This window comes from Condylura cristata, unplaced genomic scaffold, assembly GCF_000260355.1.
Source record: "Condylura cristata isolate star-nosed mole 26May11 unplaced genomic scaffold, ConCri1.0 scaffold00030, whole genome shotgun sequence".
NCBI classification, from domain to species: Eukaryota; Metazoa; Chordata; class Mammalia; order Eulipotyphla; family Talpidae; genus Condylura; species Condylura cristata.
In genome coordinates, this window is record NW_004567131.1 from 25,547,945 (window position 1) to 25,575,822 (window position 27,878).

At 34.1% G+C, this 27,878-nt stretch overlaps 1 protein-coding gene across 1 annotated transcript in view; it reads left to right on the forward strand.

Annotated features, from left to right (window-relative positions):
• The window catches only part of GPR158 (G protein-coupled receptor 158), a 192,940-nt gene that overhangs the window by 100,748 nt on the left and 64,314 nt on the right, over window positions 1-27,878 (forward strand). The window contains exons 4-5 of the mRNA XM_012731360.1: window positions 4,523-4,746; window positions 16,345-16,413. Coding sequence (XP_012586814.1) covers window positions 4,523-4,746; window positions 16,345-16,413 — 293 coding nt within the window. The remainder of the gene's footprint in view (window positions 1-4,522; window positions 4,747-16,344; window positions 16,414-27,878) is intronic.

The window sequence follows — 27,878 nt, forward strand, 5'->3', positions numbered from 1 at the left end:
TTGTTGAGTTATATAAGTACTTATTATCTCTTTGTGAACAGTTCCTTTTCATTTGTATGAAGTGCAAAAAAAAAAAAAATCAGTAGGGAGTCTCTTTGTTTTGGTTAATATCTCTTTTGCTGTACAAAAACTTTTAGTTTGATGTAATCCTAGCTGTTTATCTTTTCCTTCACTTTCTTTGCTTTGGGGGATGAATTTTTAAAGATGTTCCTGAGAGGTATGTCACATAGTCCTTTATATTTTTTTTCTATATGTTTTATGGTTTAAGGTCTTATGTTTTATCCATTTGGAGTTTATTTTTTGTGAATAGTATGAGGTAGTGCTCTACTTACATTCTTTTGTGTATGGTGGTCCAGTATTCCTAGCACCGTTTATTGAACAAATTGTCCGCATGTTCTTTGCTCTTTTGTAAAAAAATTAGTTGTTCATATATGTGTGGCATTATTTCCTATTTGGTTTCATTGTTCTCTATGTATGTTTTTATTCTGGTACCTTACTGTTTAATTATTATGTCTCTGTAGTATAGTTTGAAGTCAGTAGAGCTTTGGCTCTTTGTTTCTTTGTGGCTCCATTTTGGATTTTTATTGGAATAGCACTGAATCTGTACATTTCTTCTGATAGGATGGCCATTTTGATAATGTTAATTCTTCCAATCCATGAGCAGGGGATGTCTTTGCATTTCTTTGTGTCTTCTACTTCTTTTTTTTTTTTTTTAAAGATTTATTTATTTGTGCATACAGAGCTGGGGTACAGGCCAGAGGCCCAGGGGCGGCGAGAGGCTTCACCAGAGACAGAGTGGAGAACAGAACAGGCAGATCGACGAAGTACACTGCTGAGGGGAGCAGTGGGCGGGTCAGGAGAGGTCTGCCGCACCATGTGGTCACCTCCGGGGCAGGGGGCAGGAGGGAATCGAACTCATGCGGAAGCGGCTTTAGATTCTCAGTGCTGTGCTTTAACCTGCTGCGCCACCAGGAAGGGCCATCTTCTACGTCTTTAACAACATAATTTTAAGTGTGATTTTTATCAAGCTGAAGACTGGAAGCACATTACTCATCACCCTAACAAGTGATGAATATATCTTTGCATAGCTGGCTCACTGTACCATCTTAACTCCAGACATTGATGGAAGAATATGTTGACTCCATTTCTAGTGGAAAGGAAAATATATGTGGATGGGGAGGAGATGTTTACCTTAATAAGGATTTCAGGTGAACATCTACCTAGAGCTAATACATAACTGGCAATTATCTGACTCTATTCTTCGTTACTTCCAGCTGAATTGTGTTTATTACAGTGACACATCTTTTTCATGAATGTGCCTGTGTAACAGAAGAGTGAGGGGGCCATGGAATACGGGCACTAGGAGCTGGTCTTACAAAGGTCACTGAGTCCCACAACATCTCCAAAAGGGATTTCTGATAAATGAGTTGACTGATTTACATGTCTGAAAAATCATGTCCAAGAAATATCACTCAGGAGACATTGTTTTAGGAATTGGAGAAAAAGTGAGGTTTGTAAGCTTCCAGGAAAAAACTCACATCTTTCCAAATATAGTAGTATTTTCAAACTCAAGTGAGGGCAGGCTTGAGTAAAATACTGTTCAATATCAGTAAATTTGGACAAATGTAAGAGCTTTTAGACTTAACTGGCCTGAAAAGGTGAGCATGAACCAGATAGCTAGATGTCAAATGTTATGTTTTTGCTCTTGCAGAAATACAGTTTAGTACTACTGGCACATAATAATCTAATCAGCAAATCCCTTAATGCTATAGTGATATTTCTAAATAATATTTGTACTATGAATACCTGAAATACTTCTGATTAAGCCATACTTTTCCTTTAACTCATTCTTTTCTAAATCAGAAGCTCAGTATTTTTTGCCTAAAAAACATAGAAAAAATTTTGGAGTTCATTTTGGCACCATAAGTTTTAAAAATATCCCAATAGTTGTAAAAACTGTGGATGTATTTGATTTACCAGTTTGATACTTCGAAAATTAATTCCAAGGAAATATTATTCCAAGAAATTAAGAAAAGATACATGTTTGTTTATCAAAGAAAAGGAAGAGTAGAATGTTCATTAATTTGTTCATTAGTTGAGTCTTCAGAAATTAAAAATACTATTTTTAGAAAATTTATGAAAAGTTATTTTAGGTTTTTATTAGTAACAGATGAAATTGCCACCTGAGCTTTTATGGTATATGACAAAATTTTTCAATATCTACACAATGTAATTTTATTTTCAGGAGGCATACAAATAGAATTTTGTCACATATTTTCAAATATTACCTTCAAATTCTATTTGTAGTTCCCATAAGGAAAAATATTAAGATATTGATACTTTTATACTTATAAGGGTAAATTTTGATTTTCCTAACACTTCAATAGATTTTTTTTTAATCCCCAAATGGAGTGAATTCTTAAAAAAGCCTTTCCTGGTATTGTTTGCAGTTCTGATCTTATTAGAACATCAATAAAGGTGTATAGAGTTTAAAAGTGCACACATATCACCACCATAATTCATCGTGCTTCTGATCCCCCTTCTCTATCTCACAGTTTGGTCAGCATATAGAAATATGGGATCCTAACAGTAAGCTGAGTGAGCAGCAAAGGAGAGTAAATGTAGTCACAGGGGTTTAGAGCATCAGAAAAGAAGTGAGCAGAAATAGAGTGGATGAGTCATGCAAAGTTTGTGTCATGGCTATCTTGGGGCAGTAGGTTGATGAAGAGAATAATGGACTAAGGCATTAACTTTGGACAGCAGCTGTAGATTGAGTCTTGTGATCTACCATCCAGTCTCTGTCTCATTAGGTTGAATCTAGACAGATAACTACATTTCTCTAGTAAATACGAATTGGGAGACATTATAATTCTTAGGAAAGAACCTTAATTTATAGGAATAATAAAATACATCAATATAGAGGGGGTTATAATTAGGAAAGACAGATGAACAACAAATGTAGGTTAGAGAAAAAAATGTGTATTAGTCAAACACAGAAATGATATCTAAGTTTGGTTTATGAATAAGATTTTCTAGTAAGAGAAAAATAAAGTAAGACACCCTAGTTGGTGTTTTTTTTATTGATTGTATTGACTTGATACACACAAAATAAATCTCAGAAAGAATCTCCATTTTTTTTTTAAGATTTATTTATTTGTGCATACAGAACTGGGGTACAGGCCAGAGGCTCAGGGGTGGTGAGAGGCTTCACCAGAGACAGAGTGGGGAGCAGAACAGGCAGATGGATGAAGTACACTGCTGAGGGGAGCAGCGGGCGGGTCAGGAGAGGTCTGCCACGCCATGTAGTCACCTCCGGGGCAGGTGGGGGTCGAACTCATACGGAAGTGGCTTTAGATTCTCAGTGCTGTGCTTTAACCCGCTGTGCCACCAGGGAGGGCCAGCATCTCCATTTTTAATTCAGAATTTTTTTTTTTTTTTCAGAATAAGTATATTAACAACCAGTGTAATCACGTTAATTACCACAAAGCTGTCTGGTGATGGCAACCATGTTTGCTTGATACTAAAACAAAATAATTGAAAATAAAAGACTTTCTGCTAAATTTTATATTAGCCAGAACAACCTCTAGTGCATCTTCACTCAAAGTTATATATGCTTTATATACTCAACTCTGTGTTTGTGTTATACTAAACTGGATACAAACTCACTGATGACTTTCATAATGAATTTAGACTTGGGAATAGTTTGTTTTTGTTTCTTATAAGTAAATGTGATTCATGAATATTTTTAATATTAAGCTCAACTCAACAATGAAGACTTAAGATATACCAGTTCAACTTGTAGTACTAAGTTTAATAGCTGAGCAGAAGAATCTAAAATTAATGCAATAATCAAAAGCAGCAGTTAGTTAATCGTATGGAAACATCCTGTGCAATGTGGGAAATTGCATGATAACTTGTAAATACGGATTGTACTCAGGGCAAGAGATGCATCATCGTTAGGCAATTGCCCAGTAAACAACTATCTATTAAGTACCATCTTATCCAATTTAGACCTAATGAACTTGGTGGATGAGATCCCTGCCGAATTAAGGAGCAATCAAAGCCTCATTTTGGATTCTGTGTCTTCTAGGTCAAGAAGTTTCTAATGTGTTAGGTATATTGGTGCAGGAAGACACAACTTTCTTATCCTTTTTTCTGGTAAATTCTTGAACAAGTATTTATGAAACAATGATTTGTGCTATCGGGGAGTATCAGTTGGTGAGGAGGGAGAAACGATGTGAAAAATTTAGAAAGCTGTTCCCTATCTTTGAGGGAGTTTCATTTCCATTTTTGCCAATTTTCTTCAATTACTCTGAATGACAATTATTTTTAACTCAAAGAGATGAAAAGAATTTTTGTTAGAGTATAAGGCAAAGTAACTACCTCTACTAGCAAGAAAATTGACAAAAGGGCTTTAGCAAATGAAAAAGAAATGAAGAGGTGAGGATATGTTTTAACTTTGTACTCAGTCTGAACTACCTCAGAGGTACCAATGACCTTTGATTTTATTTGGAACTTTCAGGAAGGGGTCCGGATCACCATTTTTCAGGAAGTGCAAAAGATGTGTCAGAAGAAGCCCATGTCTGCCTCCCCTGCAGAGAGGGCTGCCCCTACTGTGCTGATGACAGCCCCTGCTTTGTCCAGGAGGACAAGTACTTGCGACTGGCTATCATCTCCTTTCAAGCCCTTTGTATGCTGCTGGACTTCATTAGCATGCTGGTGGTCTATCACTTTCGCAAAGCCAAGGTAAACCCAGGTACCCTGGTTATGATTTTTCTTTTTCTTTTTTTAATGAAGTAACTTTTTCTCTTTTTTAGCAAATAGAGTTTTCCAATTCCAGGTATACCTCTCTTGTTAGCAGAAGTCTTTCTATAATATGATCAGACTAGAGTATGAAAGTGATAGTCTTTAGCTTCCCAGAGAAATAAGGATTAGTAATATAAAATTTTTTATAACATTTCATCTCAGAATATTTCCTCCATTTTGCCTGGAGCCTGAGTGCTTCATTACCTTAAAGGACTCTCCTTTACATCATCTCTTTGGCCTCTAGAGAAACTTCTTCTGCCAGTACCTAATATATTGTTCATGTTTTCATATCTAGAAAGCCCTGTGATGTTTATTATATCTCTTTTTTATTCCTCTTAGCCATATTTGAAGATGGTAAATGGACTTGGCTATTTTGAGCACATTATACTTTGAAGAATGAATTTATTCATGACCTTATATTTGGTCTTGCATTAGTGTCCCAGAATAATAGTGATCCTTTCAATAAGCTTATATTGAGAGAACCTGTCCTTTAGTTCTGTTCTAATAAATGGAAGAGTGGTATAAGCATTTGTGGGCTTTTCAGTCAGTGGTAGGTGGAATGTTAAAATGTCCAGAGCAATGCTTTCTGGGGAGCTATCTTCAGATGGTCACCCAATTAATTACTTGTAGCTGGTGTTGGTCAAATTTGTGGTTCTCTTGCTATCGGAAACATATCTACACCATTTGAAAGCAAAAACAAAGCCCAAATAAAGTATCCACCTTCTTAGATTTCAAGTCAGCTTATAACTTTAGCTATTTGTAAAGTTATACATACTGGTCTGCAGTACTCATTGAAAGTGTAAAGTGTTCCTGTTGGAACTTAAGAAAACAATCTCTGTAAATTTGGCTTCCATTATGAAGCTTCAAGTTAACATTTTAAGAAAACCAACAAACTTCTTTGAGATTCTTGAGAATTTATCCATTTTGCTATTGTTCCAAACCTTAATGGTTATTCTAAGTAGATAGTTTCATTAACAGACATATACAATACAAATTAAAATCAACCTTTATGTCAGTAGGATATATTACTAAAAATGTAGACATGCAAATTGCTCTTCATTTAACCAAAGCTTGTAAAACATACTAATATCAAGAATATATAAATAATGCCTGTAACTAAAAAATAAGATAATCCTATTTAAAAAAGAATGGGCAGAGGATTTGAATAGACATTTCTTCAAATAAACTTTATCAGTGGTCAATAAATAAGCATATGAGGAGGTGTGCAACTGTATTTGTTTTTAGGAGAATACATATCAACCTTCCAACAAAGCTAAAAGTTAAAAACGGGTTTGGAAAATGGGTCTCTTATATTTATATTATACTGTTGTGACTTGACAGGAATAACACTGTTGACCAAAAATAGAACAATTATGGCAGCATTACACCTAGCAGTGGATCCTGTATATCTAGACAAAGATCTACAGTGTGTATGCTGTATGAGGAAGTTGTATGTTGTATAATGAAATATTAAGTGATAACATAAAGAGACATAGAGGATACAAAAATTTATGTCTCTCAGTTGATGGTTCTTCCAAAGAAGTCTAATCATGAGTGCATTCACATAAATGAGACTTAGCCCTTCCCAAGGTAGCAACACAATAGTTGTTAGTCACCAAGAATCATTGTTTGAAGATTGGTTTGTCATTTTGTTACTTGATATGACACATACTAGATTCCATTATATTTTGGGGTTGAAGCATATAGGGTGACACCAAAGGACAAATTAAATTTGCTCCCCACATTTAGGGAACTAAATATATAATTCCATATATTTGTCCTTGTGCTTTTAGATAAAGATTAAAAATCTGTCAGCAAATTGTGAATAATTTTAAAACAGTGAATTCTTCTAAAACAGCAGCAGCAATTTTAAAACAATATTTAAAAGTTTCAGAATATTAAATATTTTAAAATTACTTTTACATTTTTTATCAAATATTATGACAAGTAACATATTCTTTTCTACTAGCTATTCTGAAGAGAGTATGTCTTAAAACTTAATAATGTCAAGTGTTAGTAAAATTCATTTCCAAATGAAATATTTTTCAGAATATACACAAGAAAGAACAGCAGCTTATTCCACTTCTCAAAATAATTTTGCTTGTTTTATTCTTATTAAATTAAAAAAGTATTTTGAGCTTAATAGTTTAGAAAGGTGATAGCCACTGTTGTTTGTGTTTCCCTGCCCATTGCTGTAAATGTTACTTAAAAAAAATAGTTATTAATAGACTATTTTACAACTGCTAATTTTTGGTTTTGAAATGAAATATTTTACTTTAGTGTGATAAGTGATTTTTAATGAAAGATCTGGGTGAATTATGCTGTTTGAATGCCTATTTTTGGTAAATTCCTATTGTGGTAAAAAATACATATAACATAAAAGTGAACAATTCAGTGGCATTATATTTTGTATATTCACACTATTGTGTAATCATTGCCTCTATCTACCCAGAATGTTTTCATTATTCTCTACTAAACTCTATACCCATTTAACAACTTTCCACTCTCCTTACCCCCAGTAAGCTCTCTTCTATTTTCTATCTCTACAAATTTGTATTTTCTGGGTATATCATGTAAGTGGAATGAGGCATTCTCTGTCCTTTCGTATCTGGCTTATTTTACTTAGTATAATGTTTTAAAGCTTCATTAATGTGATATAGCATTACCCAAATTTCATTTATTAATTGCTAAATAATTTTCCATTGTATGTATATATCACATTTTATCAATCAGTTCATTTTTTTAAAGACATTTGGACTTGACTATTGTAAATAATGCTGCTATGAACATTGGCATTCAGATATCTATTTGAGTACCTGCTTTCAATTCTTTGGACATCAACTGGGAGTGGAATTGTGAAATTATAGTTCCATTCTACATTTAACTTTTTACAGAGCCACCAAATCATTTTTAGAGGCTAATCCATTTGATATTTCTACTACCAATTTGCAAGAATTCTAATTACTTATATCCTTACTAACAGTTGCTGTTTTGTTTTTGCTTCTTATTTTTAATAGCAATACTAATGAAGTGGTATCTCAAGCTTTTGACTTTCATTTTCCCAATGAATGGTAATAGCTAAACATTTTTTATGTGTTTATTAGTCTTTTTTATATCTTCTTTGCAGAAACATTCAAGATTATTGCTCATTTTTTTTAAAGATTTATTTATTTGTACATACAGAACTGGGGTACAGGCCAGAAGCTCAGGGGAGGCGAGAGGCTTCACTAGAGACAGAGTGGGGAACAGAACAGGCAGATTGACGAAGTACACTGCTGAGGGGAGCAGCGGGTGGGTCAGGAGAGGTCTGCCACGCCATCTGGTCATCTCCAGGGCAGGCGGGAATCGAACTCATGCGGAAGTGGCTTTAGATTCTCAGTGCTGTGCTTTAACCCGCTGCGCCACCAGGGAGGGCCTATTGCTCATTTTTAATTAAGTTGTTTCATTTTACATTGTTGAGTTGTAGGAATCCTTTCTATATTTTGAATATAAATCATGTATTAGATATTTGATTCACATTTTTTTCTTCTTTTCTTTGCTTTATAGTGTGCTTTGATGCCCCAAGATTTTTAATTTTGATAAAGTCCGATTTATCTATTTTTTTCTTTCAGTACCTGTGCCTTGGCGTCATACCCAAGAAATAATTATTAAATCCAGTGTCATAAAGTCTTTCCCCTAGGGTTATTTCCTAGGAATTTTGTAGTTTTAGATGTAGGTCTTCAATCCATACTGCCTCAAATTTTATACATGGGGTGAGGTAATCATCCAACGTCATTATTTTGGGTGTGGACATTTAATTTTGTCAACATTATTTGTTGTAAAGATTGTCCTTACTTCATTATGTCATTGATCATGAAAATCTTACCAATGATTTTTCTTTTTTTTACTTTATATATGGGTACTATGTCAATTTTATCTAAATTCTAAAATGTAGACCCAGCCAACTCTGACCACATTGTTGTAATCCAATTTCTATGTCTGCATGCATTTCCCCTTATGTTATCCCCTTATGTCACAACAAAGCTTACACATTTTCTGTTTCGTTCTTGCTCAGTGCCTACTAGTTAACCGAATAAATGAATTTCTACATGGTATTTTAATGACTTCTGTCATTGGTTTACTGCATAGTACTAAATTTTAATGACATCCACTAATGCCTAACCCAGGGAATTACTCATATACAGTGACTGAATAGTGTGAGAGAGTCAGTGTGTGTGAATGTATTTGGATACCAGGGTGGCAATAAGTGTAAAGATGGAGATAATCTCCAACCAGAGCTTGGAGAAGAGTTAAGCTGAATGGATATTTTTTTTTCCTGCTCTTCTTAAGAATTATATTTAAATAACCTCTTACTCCATCTGGTGGTAGCAACACTTATTATGAGTTATAAAGAACTACTAAAGTGATTATAACACATTTATGTAAATTTATATGCCCATAAGAGACTTAAAACATTTAATAATAACCAATGCTCTTTTCAAGCATTTATATTTATTTGTGCTTATTTAAATGGTAAAAACCAATTACATAATAAATACTAAAATAACTAAAAATTAATGGAACTGAATTACATTATACTAAATTGCTTGGTTTTTGAGAAATATTTTGAGTGTTTAATAATTTTTTCCATTTTCCTTGGATCTTCATTTTTAAAGCCCACTCAAATATTATATAAGCAAAAGACTTTGCACACTTATAATTGAATGACTTCCTTAACTACTTATACATGAATATTTACCTAAGTTTACAAAGTTGATTTTGATACTGGTTTGCTCTTGAAAGACTCACAATCAAATGAGGAAATGAAAATAAGGAAATATAAGACATATATAAGCATCTAGTGCAGCATGTTGTGTGCTTGGCAATTCAATAGGGAACAATAATTCAGGTCGTAGACTTTAAAGTTGTCTATCTAGGAGCCACTCCTGGCACCTAGCTCTTAAACCTTCAATAAGTTACTGACTACTTATCACCTCAGTTTCCTTCTTTATAAAGTGGGATAATAATACTGTTCCACTCCCCACTCTGTCTCTGGTGAATCCTCTTACTGCCCCTGCAGCTCTGGCCTGTACCCCAGTTCTGTATGAATAAATAAATAAATCTTTAAAAAAAAAACAGGTCTCATAGAAGTCTAAAAAGAAAAAAATATCAAACCATATTTCCAATTGTGGGAAGAGTAAAAGTAGTTTAACTCCATAAGTTGCTGCAATAGATATTCATTTTTTGTGTTAAATAGACTTAAAGCAGCAAAATGCACATATAATAAAATATAACACATGACACCTTGACTTCAGCAAGTATGACATCACAAGAAAAGACCAGCTCTTTGCAATCCACCCACAAAGACATGGAAGATTTTTATCTTCCTATTATATTGAGATCAATATTACTGTAATAATTAAGACCATGGAGTAGGAAAAATGAAGAAAAGAATATGTGACATAAGAGAACTCAGGAATGAAGCATCAAAATGTGTAAAGCAATCATTAACAAACCTAAAAACAGACATTGCAGCAATGCAATAATAATAGGGCAATCCTTCACCCCACTGACATCAATGGACAGATCAATCACACAGAACATCAACAAGGAAGCAAAAGCCCTACATAAGGCACTAAAACAGATGTGCTTAATAGACAGTTATTTGGCACTCCACCCCCAGATACACTTATTATAGATCTGATCTGATCTGAGTAAGATGTGTGTGCATACATGAGTCTCTGTGTGTATACACATATACAGATATGCACACATATATACATATATGCATGGTAGAGTGTTACTCATCTATAAAAGAATTATTAAGAAGATAAAATCTTTCTACTTGGAACAACAAGCTGAAACTGGAGGGAATTGTGTGAAGTGAAATAAGTTAAGAGAAAGACAAATACTGATCATTTCCTTTTATAGGAAAAAAAAATCAAAAACCAAAGGACAGACAAAACTAAGCCAAAACAAACTCCAGATATCTGAATGTGGAATTAAGGCTACTGGTGGAGATTAGGAAGGAGTCCCATGGGCCATGGTGGGGGACCATGGGTACACACTGTTGGGTGGTATGACAGTAGTATAGACCCGTACCCCTACATCATGGGGAGTGGTGTAAACCAGTGTCGCCTTAATGAACAAAGAAAGAAATAAAGGTGACTGAGATTGCGGAAAGGTCACAAACTCAAAACTGATTCTAAAAGAAATCAAATGTGAAGGGAAAGTCCTTGATTAATCTATTCTGGGTGTTTAGCACCATGAAGTGACTGAGACAATAAAAACTGCATGAACTGCCAAGGAGGGGTTGGTTTTGTTTTCTTTGAGACAGATATGCAAACAGAGAAATGCTTGCCTGAAAGCAAATGAGCAGTTAGGCATAAGAACAAATGAACCAGCAATGCAGAAGGCAAACACTAGTGGCTCACCAGTGAAATAAATGTGGGAAATAAGCTAAAGGACATGACTATATATGACAGATGTAACCAAACAGCAGATGCAGATCAGTCCAAGACCTTCTCTTTTAAATATTATCATTGCCTAGACAATCTCAGACTTTCCTTCTGCTCTCTGGATCTAGAGCCTTGATGATCTTAATTGATATTTTTGCTTGTTTCTCAGTATATCAGTACACTTAAAATCAGTTTTTAGATCTTTCTCTGTCAGACTTTCTCCTGTTCCCTCTTTCCCATCTCAGAGAGTGCCACCACCATTGATCAGAGAGTAAGTTACAAGTACAGTATTACTTTGACATACCTCTGTTCCTCATTTTATGTGCCAGTCCAGCATACATTCCTGTCAAGTTTGCACTTCTAATGGAGTCAGTGTTCTCCAGCTCCACTGCCATCAGTGCATTGCTATTTTATTTACCTGCGTAAATTCATTAGACATTTCCTTCAATATTGTCTCCATCTTGCAGCCAGAGATATTATCTAAATTCAGCTTTACCATTTTAAAACCAATCTCTTCTCTCAGAAACTCATTGACTTTCCTGTGATAGAAGATAGAAGCAAAAAACAAAACTACCAACCCTAAGTCATACTTACAAGTACCAGTGGGGATGGCATTGGCTGTTTTTACAATATCATCACTGTCTTCTTTCTCCTCCTTTTTGCAACATAGTCATACCCTTCTGTCACGGATGAGACATGGAACCCTGAAACTCAATACCTAAGGTTCCTCCGCTAAGGTTCCTCCGTTTGTAACACCATCACACTTCTCCATCACCACTCCTGCAGTGAGAGAGGAGTGTCCAATGACTCTCTCTTCACTGATTTGATTTTCTGGTGCATTGTAAAGCCACTAACAAAGACAGGAGATTTTGAACTAATGGGTTTGAATGCTCAAAAATGAGTTTGGTTTTGGATTTGCTGAAATAAAAGTCATTCATGAACTTTTACAGGGATAGTTAAGAATGGTGTTTAAAATAGAAGTCAGAACTAAAGATAGAATCAAGTTACCACAATGACTGGGTGGTAACCTGTGCTATAGGAATGAGCGAGGTACCCAGAGAGCTAGTATAGAGAGAGACTTTTTTTTTAGAAGATTTATTTATTTGTGCATACAGAACTGGGGTACAGGCCCGAGTTGTGGGGGTGGTGAGAGGATTCACCAGAGACAGAGTGGGGAGCAGAACAGGAAGATCAACAAAGTACACTGCTGAGGAGAGCAGTGGGCAAGACAGGAGAGGTCTGCTGTGCCTTGTGAGTCACCTCCTTGGCTGGGATCGAGCTTGTGCTGAAGTGGCTGCAGCTAGTTTAACCCGTTGTGCCACCAGAGAGGGACCCAGAGAGGCAGACTGTATCATGTATATCAGCAAGGAAAAGTTTTTATTAAACAAATCTTGCTTTACGTCATTATCCAAAGCTTGAATCACCTTAGTGATTTGTATTTTAAGATTCAGGAATAGGAAGTAATCAAATTATTTTCATGTCCATTTGCACTGATTTTTTATTCTTTTGGTATCAGAAAAACTGGTGTTGAAATGCCTTAAAATAAATTTTATTTATAGCTCTGATTCAGGAAGTCAAAATATCTTTATAAATTTTGCAAGTATTTGAAACAGCCGTCATGATACGTGCTTTCAGACCACAGACATATGGTGAAAGAGCTCTTGTAGACCAAAAGCAGTGACTGAAAAATAGGAATTAATGTAAATTCTGAATTAATGTAGACTATTTGAACCAATTTAGTACTAATAGATCCATTTTGTCTTAAGAACTACATTTTATTCTATTCAGAGCATGCTTTGTCCATAGATTTCCATATGTATCTATTTCTGAAGTTTTTATATTTTATCTTGCTTACAATCCATTAATGTTAGTGGTTGGAAATGTGCTTATAATAGTTTTAATTTCATAAACCAAAAATATTCTGCTTAATTATATCATAATTCTCAAATCAAGTTCTAGCCTATCACTTATTAAAATATTTTTGTATATAACATTATGTAAATTTAAGGTGTATGGTGTGTTAATATGACACAGCTATATATTGTAATATATTATGATTGCCAGTGTAGCCAATAATTAGCCCCTAACTCAATGAACATTAGTTAACATCTCTCTTTTTTTTTTAAGATTTATTTGTTTATGCATACAGAACTGTGGTAGAGGCCAGAGGTGCAGGGGTGATGACAGGATTCACCAGAGACAGAGTGGAGAGCAGAACAGGCCGATAGATAAAGCACACTGCTGAGAGGAGCAGCAGGCGGGTCAGGAGAGGTCTGCCGCTCCATGTGGTCACCTCCAGGGCAGGCGGGGATCAAACTCATGCTGAAGTTGCTTTAGCTTCTTACTGCTGTGCTTTAACCTGCTGCACCACCAGGGAGGGCCCAATTAACATTTCTTTTAATTGTTAAATTAAGTTTCGGACTCTTAGCAAGTTTATTAAGATTGTAATATAATATCATTGCCCATAGTATGACCTATTTTTTTTGTTATATTGCAGTACTATAAAAATGAGTCTGACAAAACCAGTTGTAAATCACCTAGGTAATGTGAACAGATTCTGATATGAATTGATCAGAATGTTTACAAGCAAATGGCTACATTTTTCTGTAATAATCTTAACACAAATTGTTACCCTTTTTGTATTCCTAGTGATATGTTATATTGGTAAGTAAGATGGAGAAGGTAATAAACAAAATGTAAGTTTTAATAGTATTTGCTCTTTTGTTTTTATAGTGCCTGTTAGGAATAAAGGCAATAATATCAGAAAAGAGTCACCTATTATAAACTGAAAGCTCATAAAAATATTATTTCAAATTTAAGTACAATTGAAGTATAGTAACAAAAAATTTGCTCAAATCACAATTGAAGAACTTACTGAATTGGAAAAAATTATACCAATGGAGAATAGAATCAAACTTAACAATAGGTATTTAGACACTGTTTTCAAAAGAATTTTTATGTACACCAAGATTGAATAGGTATTATGTTCTTTATATAAATGTGGTACATTTTACTATAAATAGTGTATTCATAAAGAACTAGATATAATTAAGTTTTAATTGATTTTGAAATAAACTAATAGTAATAGTAAAGTAATAATTTTACTGAAAACACAGGGTCAGTATCGAAACTCAGGTCATAAAGACTGCAGCACTTAATTACCACCCTATGTGTGGTGTTTTCCCTTTTTATGGGGGTGTAAGAACTTTGAGCTGTGTATTTCTTATTCCTTTTTTGTGCTTTCTTCCATCTTTTCAAATTGATCAATTAGATCTAAATGAATAAGTATCAAAATGTCAGTGACTTAAATGTAGACTAATAAAATTATACAAAGTTAAGTTACAAATAGTAGATAAATAGAAAAATAAACCAAAAGTTTATTTAATAATACATTTCTTTGTTAGTTTACCATTCTTGTGGCCTTTTGAATTGGTGGCACTGATTTTCTGAGATTTAAGAGATAACAAAATACCTTGACTTTTATCTTTAATCTGAATTTCCATTTGTCATTGCTAATTTTTAGAAGATATACATATCTTAAAATGCCTTGGTCTTAATTATACAGTGCAGTAAGCTTGACAAATATATACTGTAATGTAATTCACACCTTGATCAAGATGTAGGAGATTCCATTACCCCCAGGAAGTTACCTCATGCTCCTTCCCAGACAATTTCCTTGTCCCTTCCCAACCCTGACCTGAATTGGCAAATAATCAGACATCTATTGACATCGGTAAAATTGATCATTTTTGTGAGGCCTTTGGTTTTGTTGCGTCACTCACTTACAGGGTGCAATGAGCATACACCATGGGAACCCTTATCCAGTTCAGGTAGTTTAGAAATACTTCCCAGAAACCCTGTTTCTACCACCTTCCCTTTATACAGAGGTGACACTGAAAAAAAAAAAAGAAAGAAAACCCTAAAAAACCTTTTTTCTTCAAAAAAAAAAATCAATGAAACTAAGTACTAAGGAATGAGTTGTGGTGAGCTGGATGATGGTTAGAGAGAGATGTGAAAATAAGTCAGGTAAAGGCCCTGTGGGACTCAGGTGAAACTGTTACCATTACTTACGGAATGTTAGCTGTAGTAGGGACGTCTCCAGATGCAGCCTTTTTATTGGCAAAGCCTGTGTTAAGTCAGGACTTAGATATGGAGACAAGGTTTTATCATGTGAAGTGATGCCCTCATCCCGTCCTCTCACTCTTGGCACATAAAAGATACCCCCGATTTGCATCCTTTACTTTACATTTTACAGCATGTAAAATTCCCATATGTATGTTATTAAGTTGGGTCTTCTCCTACTCATTTACTCATTTGTCCATTCAGCCTCTGAAGAAACCGCAGGTGTGGGAAATATTCCCTGTGCCTGGCCAGTGCAAATTTGCAAGTAGTCCTTTAGTATAAGATCCTCTGGAAGTAGCTTCTGTTGCAATTGTGTATAGACATTTAGTATTTTAATAGACTTTTCAAAATTGCCTACCCAAAGGCTTCATTGATTTGTATTTTTATCAGTTTGAAGGTGCCCATTTCCCAACATTCTAACCAAAAAGTGATACTATTAGTCTTCTCAATCATTTTGATGCAGTTGGCTCAACATGAAATAATTTCAACTTAGCTTTCCTGATTGCTTGTGAGGGTGAGCACTTTTTCACATATATATTTGTATTTATATTTTTTCTTTGAATTCTCTGTTCACAGCAGGATTGTGCTTTTCCTTTTCACATGTGACTTTATATTTCAGCAGGAGGTTAGTAAAGTTACTTTAGGAGCTGCTGTCGAGATACTAGTTAAATGACAACTTTTCAAAATTGGATTTTGAAATGATAGGATCTTCTAAATATCAGTTTTCTGCTGCTCAGGCTATTCATTGATTCAGAGTTGGTGAACAAAATTCCATGAAGCCTCTGGCAATATTATTAATTCTACTACCTCCTTGTTAGTCTTTTTGCATGTTTCAGTTAAGTCCACTTGTCTGAATACTAGCCCAGTTTTACTTATTTTCCCCTAAAGAATTCTCTTCTACTGTGTGAGGCATTATAAACATAAATTCTTCCATACCTGGAAATGTAAGCTGACAATGATATTTTTATTTTGTTTTTAGAGCATCAGAGCATCAGGCCTTATCCTGTTGGAAACAATCCTCTTTGGGTCTCTGCTTCTGTACTTTCCAGTAAGTAACATACTTATGCTTCATAATTAGCCATTTGTTTTACTTACAGTAATTTATATTTATTGCAGTATATATGTATATGTATTTATAACTACTTATAGATTATATATAAGGTATATTAATTACTTACATTTACATACACATTTCTGTATCTGTAGCTATGCACTTGTTCTTGTAGGTACATAACCAAGGATGTTACATGTATATAAACCCTAGCAATTACATATTGGATCACCTTAGTTGCTTATCATTTCTAAACTTTGATTTCTTTTTATAAAATGGAATTTATTATCCTGTTTTTCCCAAGAAAGTGAGGAGAATTAAATATTTAATTGAACTAATAAATTGGAAACATGCTTAGCATATGTGCTTTATAGGAAAATAAAAAAAATTGAACAATACAAAAGAAAATTGAGGAGAACAATTTAGAGAAAAGCAAATGAGTGCTATGCGAAAGACAATCAGTTGCTGGCAGATTGAAATTGAAAGTGTAATTTAAAAAATAGGATGGTAAATTGTATAATGATCAATGGAAGAGATGAAAAATTCTGGAGACAGCCAAGGAAGTAGAATAAATTAAATGAAAGAAGGAATCTGTAAGCTCAAAGATGCAAGTGGGAAAAGATTCAAAATAGAAAAAGAGAGATACAGAAAGAAAAAAAATGAAGAAAACACTTCAAGAATTATCTGACATCGTAAGGAAAGAACATATTAACAAGCACAGACATCCCAGAAAAGGAAAGAGAACTGAAAAGCTATTTAAGGAAATACGAAAGAAAACTTTCCAAACTTAAAAGAGTGAATACAAGAAATCAAAAGAACACAAAACTACCTAACAAAAAAGAAAAATATAGCAAGATATATTTGTAAAAATATAGCAAAGGGGAGAGAGGACCTTGAATGAAGGATTCCTGGGGCTTTGGTGATAGGTATAGTAAAATAATATACATTTGTAGAGGTGTAAACCTATACCACTAAAACATATGCCCAAATAAATACAGCTTTACATCAAAAAATGAACTCGATAGCCTGAACAATACTCTTAATCACCTGAATATCTGTTGCTGCTACCACTGTCATGTTTTTCCTGAACCTCTGTTTTGTTCCTCTCCAGTTGCATGAGAGATATTTTAAAAGATCAAAGCTCATCTCACCCCCTCTTTAGATTTCACATGTTATCAATATTAAGATTAAAAATTATATGGGTTAGTTTATGATGCTATGTTCAGTGTGATCTTTGGCTATACTTCATCCTCGTTCATTTTCTGTACCTGTCTATCCTGATCTTCTTTCAGTTCTTAAGTGAAACCTGATCTCTCTTATGTATGGCTTAATAATGGCTTCCAGAGATGTCCCAAGTCCTAGTCCTAGAACCTGTATATCTGTTAATGTAGATGAAAAATGGAACTTTGCAGGTGTGATTAAACTAAGATCTTTGTGTTAAAAAGATTATCTGGATGGACACAAGATTCCTAAGTGAAAAAGAAAAATAAAGGTTCAAAGAGATGACGTCAGGAAAAAGACAGGACTTACTATTGCTGCTTAAGGGGTGCGTTAAAGTGGCCATCAGCCTAAGAATGTGGCCCACTTCTAGAAACTGTAAAAAAGAATGGAACAGATTCTTCTCTAAAGACTCTAAAAGCAAACCTTGCCTTTTAACTCCATAAGATTCATTGCTGTTTTCTGACTTACACTGGTGTAAAATGCTGTAAGTGCCATTTTCAGCCACTTAATTTGTGACACTGCCTTACAGCAGCAAGAGGAAACTAATATGCCTCTAGTCATATGACCTTTTTTTGCATTTAGTACTTTAAATTTTATTATTTTTTACATCATTCTTCATTTTGTGCATTTTTTTTTCATCCTGGTTGTAATCCCCATCATCTTCCCACCACCAGTTCACCTGTGTGAACAGTTCACCATAGTCCCATGCATTTTTCCCACCCCACCCCAGTTTTGATTATAGTACCTTTTGACATGCTTTCCTTCAGTTGTGAAGAGACTGTCTTCCTTCCTTCCACCCCTTCTCATAAGGGTTCCCCAACCTGACATTTAACCATTCTTTAGATTTCCACTTAAGTACCACTTTTTTTTTTTTTAGGAAAGCTTTCCTTGACCCCACAATATGAGTCAAATTCCTTATATTATCTTCTCATTAAACCCTGCTTTGTTTCTTGACAACGCCTATCTGTAGTTATACATTGTAAAGTACAATTTGTTACTCCCCTACATAAACTCTAGTTTTGTGAGAGCAAAATCTTCTTTCTAGTTATTTCTCTATTTGTTACATTTGGACATTTAGCCCAGTCCCTGTCACCATAATTGAAGTATAGTAAATATACCATAAGTGAAACTTGGACGAACTTAGAACTATTCTGTAAAACATTGGCTATTGTCCTCTTTCACTAGCCTTTGGAAAAATCTGCTTGACTGTGAAAGACAAAGAATGGTGGTCATTATTTATATCACCTTATTTAGTGCCCACTGTTAGGCTAAAATGCTTTTTCATGTTATTTTCTGTTAACAAAAATTGGTTTATTTTTGCCTATGTAAGATTTATACTTATTCAAATAAAGTGGTCTTATTAAAGAATATGGGCCCAAATTTATAGAAAAGTTTTTAAGTCTCTTAAATGGGAATATTCTGAAAGAAAAACATTTGAAAGAATAATAAATATTTGTTCAAAGTAGCTAATAGAAACCCTTTCACTGACTGGTATCCAATTCTGAAAAGACATCAGATATACGTGTATCTGTTATGCTATCAGATACAGAGAAAAAGGCAGAGAAGTAGAAATTTTTAGGGAATTAAAAGATAGCACTAGGGAAAATAAGACAGAGTATACCTAGGGAAATACCTAGGGAAAATAAAACAGAAAAGAAGACTTACAAAACAGATTCCGTAAAGCAGAAATATCAGGCTTCCTCACTGTGTTGACATCACTATTAACTAGCAGTCTATTTCAATTTTCATAACAAATTCTCTCTGTACAGTAACTGCTTGAGATAGTGATATGTGTTCCTTAAGTTCATACTGTCTACCTCAGCTTTAGGTGGTTAATATTCAGCTCCTGAAGACATAAAGGGTCAAACTGTTTAATGGAGGGGTTCTGTATTTGCGTGAATGTGTGTATAGAAAGCATTCTTGACAAAAAGGGTAACTTGGTCATTGGACCTATGCTCATTAACTTCCTTGGACTTTGCAGAAAGGAAGCTTATAAATTTTGGCTAGATTTTCCTACATGTAGTACTCCGTACATGCATACCTAGATGTGACAAAGGTGATTAAATATACCTAGTATATGCAAAAGTTCTAATCATTTGATTGTGTGTGGCTTATACTTTGTTTATTACAAATAGGTATATTTCTCTGTTCCTAATGTGTCCTATACTAGAATGACCCATGAAAGCTGTACCTGAGTCATATAATTTTTTAAAAAAGTATGCTTGAATAAAGTAGGATTGTTTTTAGGATTGGGCTAGGGAGGAGGCTATAGGGATATTCATAATTCTACTGAGTTATGCAATTGAAGCCTTTTCTTCATCTTATCTTGCATATTGTTGTTCAGATTTGCAAAAATTAAGGTTATTTTTGCCTTTTCTAAGCAATCTTAGACAGACGATTTCATAACAATGCTTATATTGGAAAGTCCAAATTGGAGATTATCATCATTGTGCAGATGAACACAAGCCAAAATCTGACTAAATTTAGCACTGTTATAATTGGATAGCCGAGTCGAAACATTTAAAACATTTTCTCACAGATTCTCAAGAGACTCATGATTTGAAGTCTGTACACTTATGAACAAATGGTTATTCTCTATAATCCCCTAAAAACTTTTATACAACTTATAAATGAAAAAAGTTTAAAATATCGACAAAAGTATTTTTTTCAGGTTAAATTGCAAAAAACCCACAACACTTTGCACATTAGTAAACATTAAATAATAAGAAGACTGGCAGTTTGTTTTGTATTAACAAAACTACCAGTTTCAGGTAAGAAAATGAGTTTTCCTTTTATTCTTAGTTTTTGGTCAGCAAGCAAAAACTTCTGCAAAAGTTACAAATGCATGTATAAATGTAATGCTTATTTCAGAGTATCCCTTCACCCACCCCAAGTCCTCTTATAAAAAGGTATTATAAAATATTAGAGCTTGGGAGGGCCATGAAATACAACTTAGTCTTTACTTGAGCTCTTTTTACAAATGAAAGAGATGGTCTAAAGTAACTTGAGACTCATCCAAATATTCTGTTGGTACTTAAAAGTTAAGAATATAATCTAGTTTCTTGACGCCTGGTGAAGCATTCCCTGTGCTTCATGACAATACTTTTTTTTATTATTATTTTATAAGTTTATTTTTACAACATTTTATACATTTTTTTTCCATCTCAATTGTAATCCCCACGGGTTTCCCATCACCAAGTCACCTGTGCGCCATCACCATAATCCCGTGCACTTCCCTCCCTACCCACCCCGTTTTTGATCCCAATCCCCACTTCACCCCCGCAAAATGTCATGACAATACTTTTGATAGAGCATATAAATATGATATTAAAATGGCATGATTAGGGTAATCAGGGAGCTTAATTTTCTACCTCATGGTTAAGCTCCCTTCCTCATTCTATCTCCAAATAAATAAAAGCACAAAAAATGAAATAGAGACTAATTTGTCATAGTTGTCAAACAACTATGTCAAATGAAATTGTCAAACAATTTTATTTACAAAAATAGCAAGTTGGTATTTCAAACTAAAAAATTATACCAGGTTGTTCTCAGTGCCTTAGATTTAGGAGATTGCTTTTCTATGATCACCCTAAAGCCTGAAACTAAACCTCAGATTCTTTTTTACTCTTGAACTATCCAGAAGCAGAGGGCAAACAAGAACATATTATAGCCATGAGTAAGATGGCAGGAAATGAAGAAGAGAATTGACAGGGGGAAGAGGAAGTGAGAATGAGACCATAAGAATATAGCTGAAGTGTCAAGTTTTACATCTGCTACTATTACCTTTCCTTTGATGTTCAAATTAACTCATTTTGGGAAAGCTCCTCCAAGCTGGCTCCTACATCTTTTTGATATGACCTTAGTGTCCTAGGAACATTTCCCTACTTTCTAGGAGATATTACTTTATCTCAGTCCTGAAATTAGCCTTCCCCCAAGAGTTCTGGTTCTTTTCTAGAGAAAACAGTACAATTCAGATTCACTTCTATGTGACAAACATAGTTCAGAAATTTCCCAATTTCACAACTAGGTCAACATTTTCAGTTCCAAGTTACCTAGGTATATCTGTAAGGATATTTCTTCCAAACTCTAAAATTCACCCTTATGATACAGTTTCAATCTAAATTGTTTAAGATTCAGCTTTTTAATCTAATAGAGACTGCATCTTACTTGGTGTCATTAGATCCCTTTGGATTGATACAAGAACAACAGAGAAAATGGAAATGAGAAAAAAGTTAAATACTTATGTGCATAGTATTAATATGGAGGATGTCAGTCATATGTGAATAGCTGTTTCTTGTCAGGATAGGTCAGAGAATATGGAAATAGAAGATTCTTACTCTACACATTCTAGAAAAATTTAAGAATGCTAATTAAAATATTTAGGTCAAAGCATTAGAAAACTAAATCACCTCCTTCAAGGGAGTTTGAAAAGTGTGAAACTAAGATATTCTGTTCTGTAGCATAAGTTAAAGGGATAGAAGAAATGGTTATGAATGTCCTGGAGTTCTGTGCAGTTACATTGATCCACTCATATTTCTTTTTCTTGCTCAATTAACCAGAGAAAGTAGTCTGATAAATGGTGGGAATGGTTATCTGCAGGCCACAGGGTACAGAATATGTTCCATGTGCATATTTTAGGGGATTTAATTAAAATAATCTTAGATCAGTGATGTATCAGGAAGTAACTAATAATCAGTCTTTAAAGAGTTTTAGCAAACCTAAAGAGTTGAGAATTGAACTACTGAATTTGGTTGTCAGTTAAAAGCAACAATGTTTTTAGTTTTGTTAAAATAAATAACATTTGTCCATATGATTATTAAAATGCATTGTTGTTTTGTGAAATATAGTAATTACTCATTATTTACAAACTAGAACAAAAATTTAAAATGTAGAGAACAAGATAAATGATCAACCAAAGTTGCTATGTGCAGAATGAATCATTTTTATACTTGATCATTTAAGACATCTATATATGCATTTATATGAAGATAGAAATGGATTGATATTGAACATTAAAGTATATGTGGAATTACTTTATGAATTTTTAATTAAAATATCAATTGTAATGTGTTATTTTAACCAAAAAACTAATGTGAAAATTGAAGATATTTAAGATTTTTGGATAAATGAATCTTCACAAACATCAGCAGTTCTAAAATATCTTGTTTTAAAATAAACTCAATACTTATATTTTAAGTTAGTTGGCAATTTTAGGAATGGTAAGAAATGACTTGTGGAAGTACTTAAAAATATTGAATTGGGGCCCTTCCTGGTGACCTAGTGGGTTAAAGCATGACACTAAGAAGCTAAAGCCACTTCAGCGTAAGTTTGATCCCCGCCTGCCCCGAAACACATGGCGCAGCAGACCTCACCTGACCCGCCCACTGCTCCCCTCGTCAGTGAACTTCATCCAGTGGGCCTGTTCTGCTCCCCACTGTCTCTGGTGAATCCTCTCACTGCCCCTGCACCTCTGACCTGTACCCCAGTTCTGTATGCATAAACAAATAAATCTTTTAAAAAAATACTAAATTGACATCTAATTTAAGTGGAAGTTTCTTCAGGTAGTTCTCATTTTTGTCATTTACACCAATGAAATTCAAGGTCCTTAGACCTTTTGTATTTCCTAAGCCACGGAAGCTGTATCTGGGATATACAGATTCATCTCCAATTCATCTCCATTTCTACTTTTTTGCAAACTTGTACTTAGAGAACTGAGCCTCAGAAAATAGAAATAGGATGCTAAACACAATTGAATCAACATAAACTGACCCCCTTAAGAGGGGGAAAAAACAAAATTTTAAGTCAGAAAATGCTCCTGGTGAGCATAAATATAATCATATCTACCACCTCCTGCCTTTTGATTTTTATTGATAATTATTGAATTGTTAACATTTAAAACAAATATACAGTATGTAATTTTGAAATTATAATTCACATATATCACACACACATACACACATATATATATGTATGCATCACTTGTTCAGCTTTATTTAAATAGATTTCATATTTTCCACTAATCTTTGTAATCTGGCTTCTCTATACTTTGATTTGTCCCTTGGTTCTCATTAACAACTTTTTCATGAAAGAATAATGAATTGACAATTCCTCATTCTTATATGCTTGAAAACGGGTAGAGATTTTTCAATATATGAAAAATAACTTCCTTTGGTATAAGATTTCAAGACATACTTTCTATTGCTCCGAACTTTTGTCTGAATATTTCCAGCTCTTGAATATAGCCTAATTTTTCCCGCCAGTGGATGACTAAACTTAGTATTTCCATCTATATTCTTTAGTTTTGCAATTAAATATCTAAAGTAGGAAGGACCTGGGAGTTGATCATTCTGTGTCTCTTCACCCTCATCCCCACTACTCTGTTTCCTTTCAATATATAGATATGTCATCTTTTAGCCCTAGGTGTTGTTTAATTATGTCTTTAGTTTTTGGTCTCTTCTTCAACAGCACAAATTCTAAAATGCACTCCTTAATAAACAGATCAACAGCTCAGGGCTGAAACAATACTTACTACCTGAGCTCTGAAATGGGAATGTAACAGTTCTCAGTACCTTCCTTCATTCTGGGGCCTTAACCTTTCGTGCCTTAACATAATACCTTAATTCTTGAGTTTTTTCTCTCAGTAATTTCATTCATTCTCATAACTTAATATACTCCTGACATACCAACAACAAATTTGTGACTCCAATCCAGATCTCTTTCCTCAGTTTTAGACGTGCTTGTGAATGTATTTATTTAACATCAGTAATAAAGAGACCTGACCTTTAATCTACAAAGTCTAATGTGGCTCGGGCCTGTGCTTCTCACTCTCCTGCAGCAATACTGGCCTCATTCTCTTCCTCATGTAGGCTTGGCATGAGCCCACCATGTAAGCCTTGACACTGGATGTCTCTGAACCCACATCTCTCTGTGGCTAACTCCCTCATTGCCTTTAAATTTTTGCTCAAATGTCAACTTTTCAATGAAAGAGAGTTAATGGGCTCATTATTCTAGAATAAACAGGGAGGGGGTTAATTTAAAAATTATGCTTTGAAATGAGAATAAACTGCCACTGAATTGTAAAGAATTTCCAGTGGGACCAAATGGAGACAGATTCAGTGATGATGTGGAGGCAGAAATGTCACAATTTGGCAGTAGAATAAGAACATAATAAATTATCTTGAGTGTCTTCACAGCAACAAATGAGACATGGCCCTGGCAGCTATAGCGGATTTGACAGTCAGATGGCTTGTGTCAAAAGATAAGAAGTTTTACCACTGCAACAATATCATAGCTAGAATGTTTTATCTCTTTAGTAAAAATTATGGCAAAAGGAAAGTATCAGTTGATTTCTAATTTTTCTAACTCGCTAGAGTTTCTGGGGTAATATCTTTGCCAGTGGGGAAAACATGGCAGGAACTCTGTTTCTCAGTAGTTACTCGTTCTCTCCTGACTACAAATTGCATTTTACTGTGCAGGCTCAAAACACAAGATTAACCTTTTCTGAAAGTTGGTGTAATTTTCACTTGATAAAAATGCTATCAATTTATACTTTAGATATTGGGAATATATGTGAACATGTGATTTTAAAGAACCTAGTAGTCTCCAGCACATCAACCTCAGTACTGTCAGATACTGATATTAGCCAGACTGACAGAATACTCTGATGTCTGACTTTCTCTCTGTGGTTGCCTATGCAAATATAATAAAAGAAGGTATAAAGATACTTAGAGATGTTTGAGAAAATAGCCATGGACAGAAAACTATTTATTATGTTTGGAATTAGTAATGTGTCCTGAAAAAATAATTTCCTTTAAAGACTGTTGAAAAAATGCATTGTAGTAGACCTAGAAATACTATTTAAAATGGAAGTAAGTATTCTTTTAAAAATGACAAGATGATGATGTTTTGACAAGGCAAACTAGGCCTTAAAAAAAGAGGTAGTCTCTTCTGACCACCTCATTTGGTTGTGAGGTGTTTCTTGAAACACTGAGATCAACTACGAAGGCTCCTGAAAGTAATATCATTTTGATTCTACTGATAGACAATGAGATATGAGATATTTTGGATTTATCATTTATATTTTTGAACTGTAAAAGGTTACATTTAAGGACAAAAGTAGAAAAATAGATTAAACATTTGTAATACTCTCAAAGCTTGGACTTTTTAAATATTGGAAAATAAATATATCACTAAGGCTAAATGGTTTCAAAAGTTTGTTTTCAATTAAAAACTTCTAATTTTCATGTGTAATTTCATTATAATTCTTTTTATTTTATTTACCCAGAAACTGTAAGTAACTAAAAAAAGAAATTATAAATTTGTTCAAAAAAAAATAACAAGATGTATTTTCACAAGGCAAATCATAACTTAAATGTCAGAGGCTACACAGTGTTGATAGAGTCCTAGTTTGATAAAGTAGATATATTATTTAAATAAAATTCCAGCAGAAGACAAGTGTAATGACATAATATTTTCATGGAATTGTGCTAATTAAAATCCAACTTCAGAACATCCAGAGCCTTGTATAAATGTGACGAAAGGAAGCTTTTGACCTGTGAGCTAAATTAGAAATGTCATTAAGGACTTTCAGAAAGAACAGTTTGATTCCCTAGACTACATAAGAGAAATATCTCAATTTATGTGTTTATTTTGTTTATCAGGTATGTTTATCTTAAGCCTGCTATTATTTATGACTGTCTCTTCATGCTATCATTTCTTAAGTATGAGAAGATAGATATTTTCTGAAAATAAATTCACTGTTGACAGGTCATCGAAATAGTTAATATAAATTATCTAAAGAAAATGTTTTAATATATATATATATCATCTCCATGATTTGTCTATCCTTCACTGTTGCAAATTGAGATATATTTTGAATGTCCTCTACGGGGCATCAACAATAAGTACAAATGTGATTAATTCAGATATGACTATGTTCATATCACATTCTGATCCAGATCCAACTTTAAATTCAACTTAGACTTTTCTTTGTTCTCCATGCTTTCATTTATATAACCCACCTCTAAATTTTTTTTTTTTTTTGCTTATATAAATGTGGAGAGAAAATACCTGCCTGCTTGATAGCTTTCCCTCTTATATACTGCCGGAGTCTAGATGGGAAGTTACTGGCATCCCTCATAGAGTGCTTTGTTTTTTTCGAGGAAGATATGAGAGGATTTGCTGCTTCTATGGATTTTTCTCAAATCAGTTGCACATTTTGTTGTTTGATATAGAGCACAGCATCCCATCAGAACCTCTAAAATAAAATGAAAGATGCTTTAAGAAAGGACAGGTCAAGTAGATGTGATAACTGCTCCAACTTGGGAAGTCACAGTGAACATTAATGTGTCCTTGACATCTGCAGCTAAAGAATGCCTTTTAAAACCATTTCCCCCATCTTGCTTGACTTCATACTCTTTCATTATACATAATACCTATTAGATATTCATAAGTAATAATATAGACCCATAGTGTTTGCCTTAAATAATACATGCTAAAACTCCTATGGTATTACAGAAATATTCTATTTATAGAGTGAAATAGAGAAAGGGGGAGACCATGAGATAAACCACAAGAAAGCATAAGAATGAGGTATTTGTTGTATCTATTTATAAAATCACTGTGATACAATAATACATATATTTGGATAGGTATAAACATAAATACCTGCTGAGACAGTGTAATGGCTAGAGGGCCAGATGATGAAGAGCAGCCAACAGAGGAGACTGGAAGTGAATTAGCAGAGAAGTAAAGGAAGCACCAGTTGAACCTATAAATTGTTGCAGGAGGGTGATGGTAAGGAGAGAGAGGAAGAAAGAGATATCAGTTCCTGCACAAACTGTGTTTCATTCTTGTGGAATGGAAAATGCATTGCCTCTTGAATTTGGCAATGTTTTAGTGTTATCCAACCACAGCAACTACTAGACTTGACAAGAACAGTTAGTTGTATTGCATTGTGAGTGATGAAAGTCTAACTGTGATTCAAGGAGGGAATGGAGTAGATGAAATGGAGACAGCAAACAAATCCATTTTTTTAGTAGAATTTTTGCAGTTGTGGGAAGTAGAAAACTGGGATGATGAAGGAAAGCTGATATAAATGAGAAAAATTAATTACCTATGAAAGGCCCTGTTTAATGGTAAATTATGGTACAGAGAAGTGACTTTGTCATTAGGTAAGCTCTTAAATAGACAACAATACACGGGATCCAATAAGAAAGTGGGAGTTTTGAACTTAGATTAGA